Below are 963 nucleotides of genomic sequence, written 5' to 3' on the forward strand. Positions count from 1 at the left end.
CATCTTGACTATCACCCTGACCTTCACACTAATAGCACTGGTTCTTTGACTAGGGTTGCAACCTGAGATCCCAAGTAGGGGGCTGCCAAATTGGGAGGGTGTCCCCACAGACACCCCAGAACCTGGCGCAGGCCTGGTTGTTAAACACCATTCGTCTCCATCAGCACTGCCCTCTCGGGTGCTCAGCCTTATCTTAAGAGGCAGTGAGCGGACTTGGGTGAGAATGTGTCTGCAGAATTCTGTGTCTAAGTGTGTGTGTCTCAGAGAGTAAATGATGAGGGAGAGTGTGTCAAAGCATGTGTGTAAGTGGGCATGTGATAGGATGTGTATGAGAAAACATGTATATGAGAGTGTATAAGTAGACATGTGAATACACGTCTGAAAGAGTATGTGTAAGTGAGTAAGATGGGTTTTATGTCAACTTGGCTGGGCCAGGATTCTGTTTGGCAGTTGAAGCTTCCTCCTTGATGCGAGCTAACATAATGTAATCAGCTCCCTGATGAGCTCTGCCTTGAGCATCCAAGCAGTTGTGGGATGATTAGGATGGAGTGCTACCCTCTGGTCCACTTGGAAGGAAGTTGTATTGGGGATGTGAACTACTCCGGTAATAAGTTAACATTGTGCTGAAGGTAGCTTCTTCTGGCTGGTCCAGATCTCACATCTGGCTCATCAAACTGGACCGCCATATTGCCTGCTGACTCTGCGAGCTATCAAGGGCCCGCCACATTGCTTGTCAACCTTGGGTTCATTTGACTCTGCAGCCGTGAGGTTGACTTTGCCGGCCATGGATTCATACGCCTCTGCCTTCACCAGCCAGTGAAGCAAAGACCTTCCTGTTTGCTCCTTTGTCTTCTTGCCTCTTGGCTCATCAGCCGCAGCAGCTACTCCAGTCAGGAAAGGCTCTAGTTTAACATTCAACCTAGAGACTTGAAACAGTGCAATTTCTTTTACAACCGTGTGAGC

At 48.6% G+C, this 963-nt stretch overlaps 1 protein-coding gene across 1 annotated transcript in view; it reads right to left on the reverse strand.

The window, feature by feature from the left end:
- Positions 1–686, reverse strand: part of LOC101645350 (phospholipase A and acyltransferase 3-like) — a 14,199-nt gene extending 13,513 nt beyond the window's left edge. The window contains exon 1 of the mRNA XM_045297188.1: positions 660–686. Within this exon, the coding sequence (XP_045153123.1) occupies positions 660–686 (27 nt within the window). The remainder of the gene's footprint in view (positions 1–659) is intronic.
- Positions 687–963: the final 277 nt, after the last annotated feature.

Source organism: Echinops telfairi, unplaced genomic scaffold (assembly GCF_000313985.2).
Source record: "Echinops telfairi isolate 266 unplaced genomic scaffold, ASM31398v2 ScPeMD7_7417;HRSCAF=8455, whole genome shotgun sequence".
In the NCBI taxonomy this organism is placed as follows: Eukaryota; Metazoa; Chordata; class Mammalia; order Afrosoricida; family Tenrecidae; genus Echinops; species Echinops telfairi.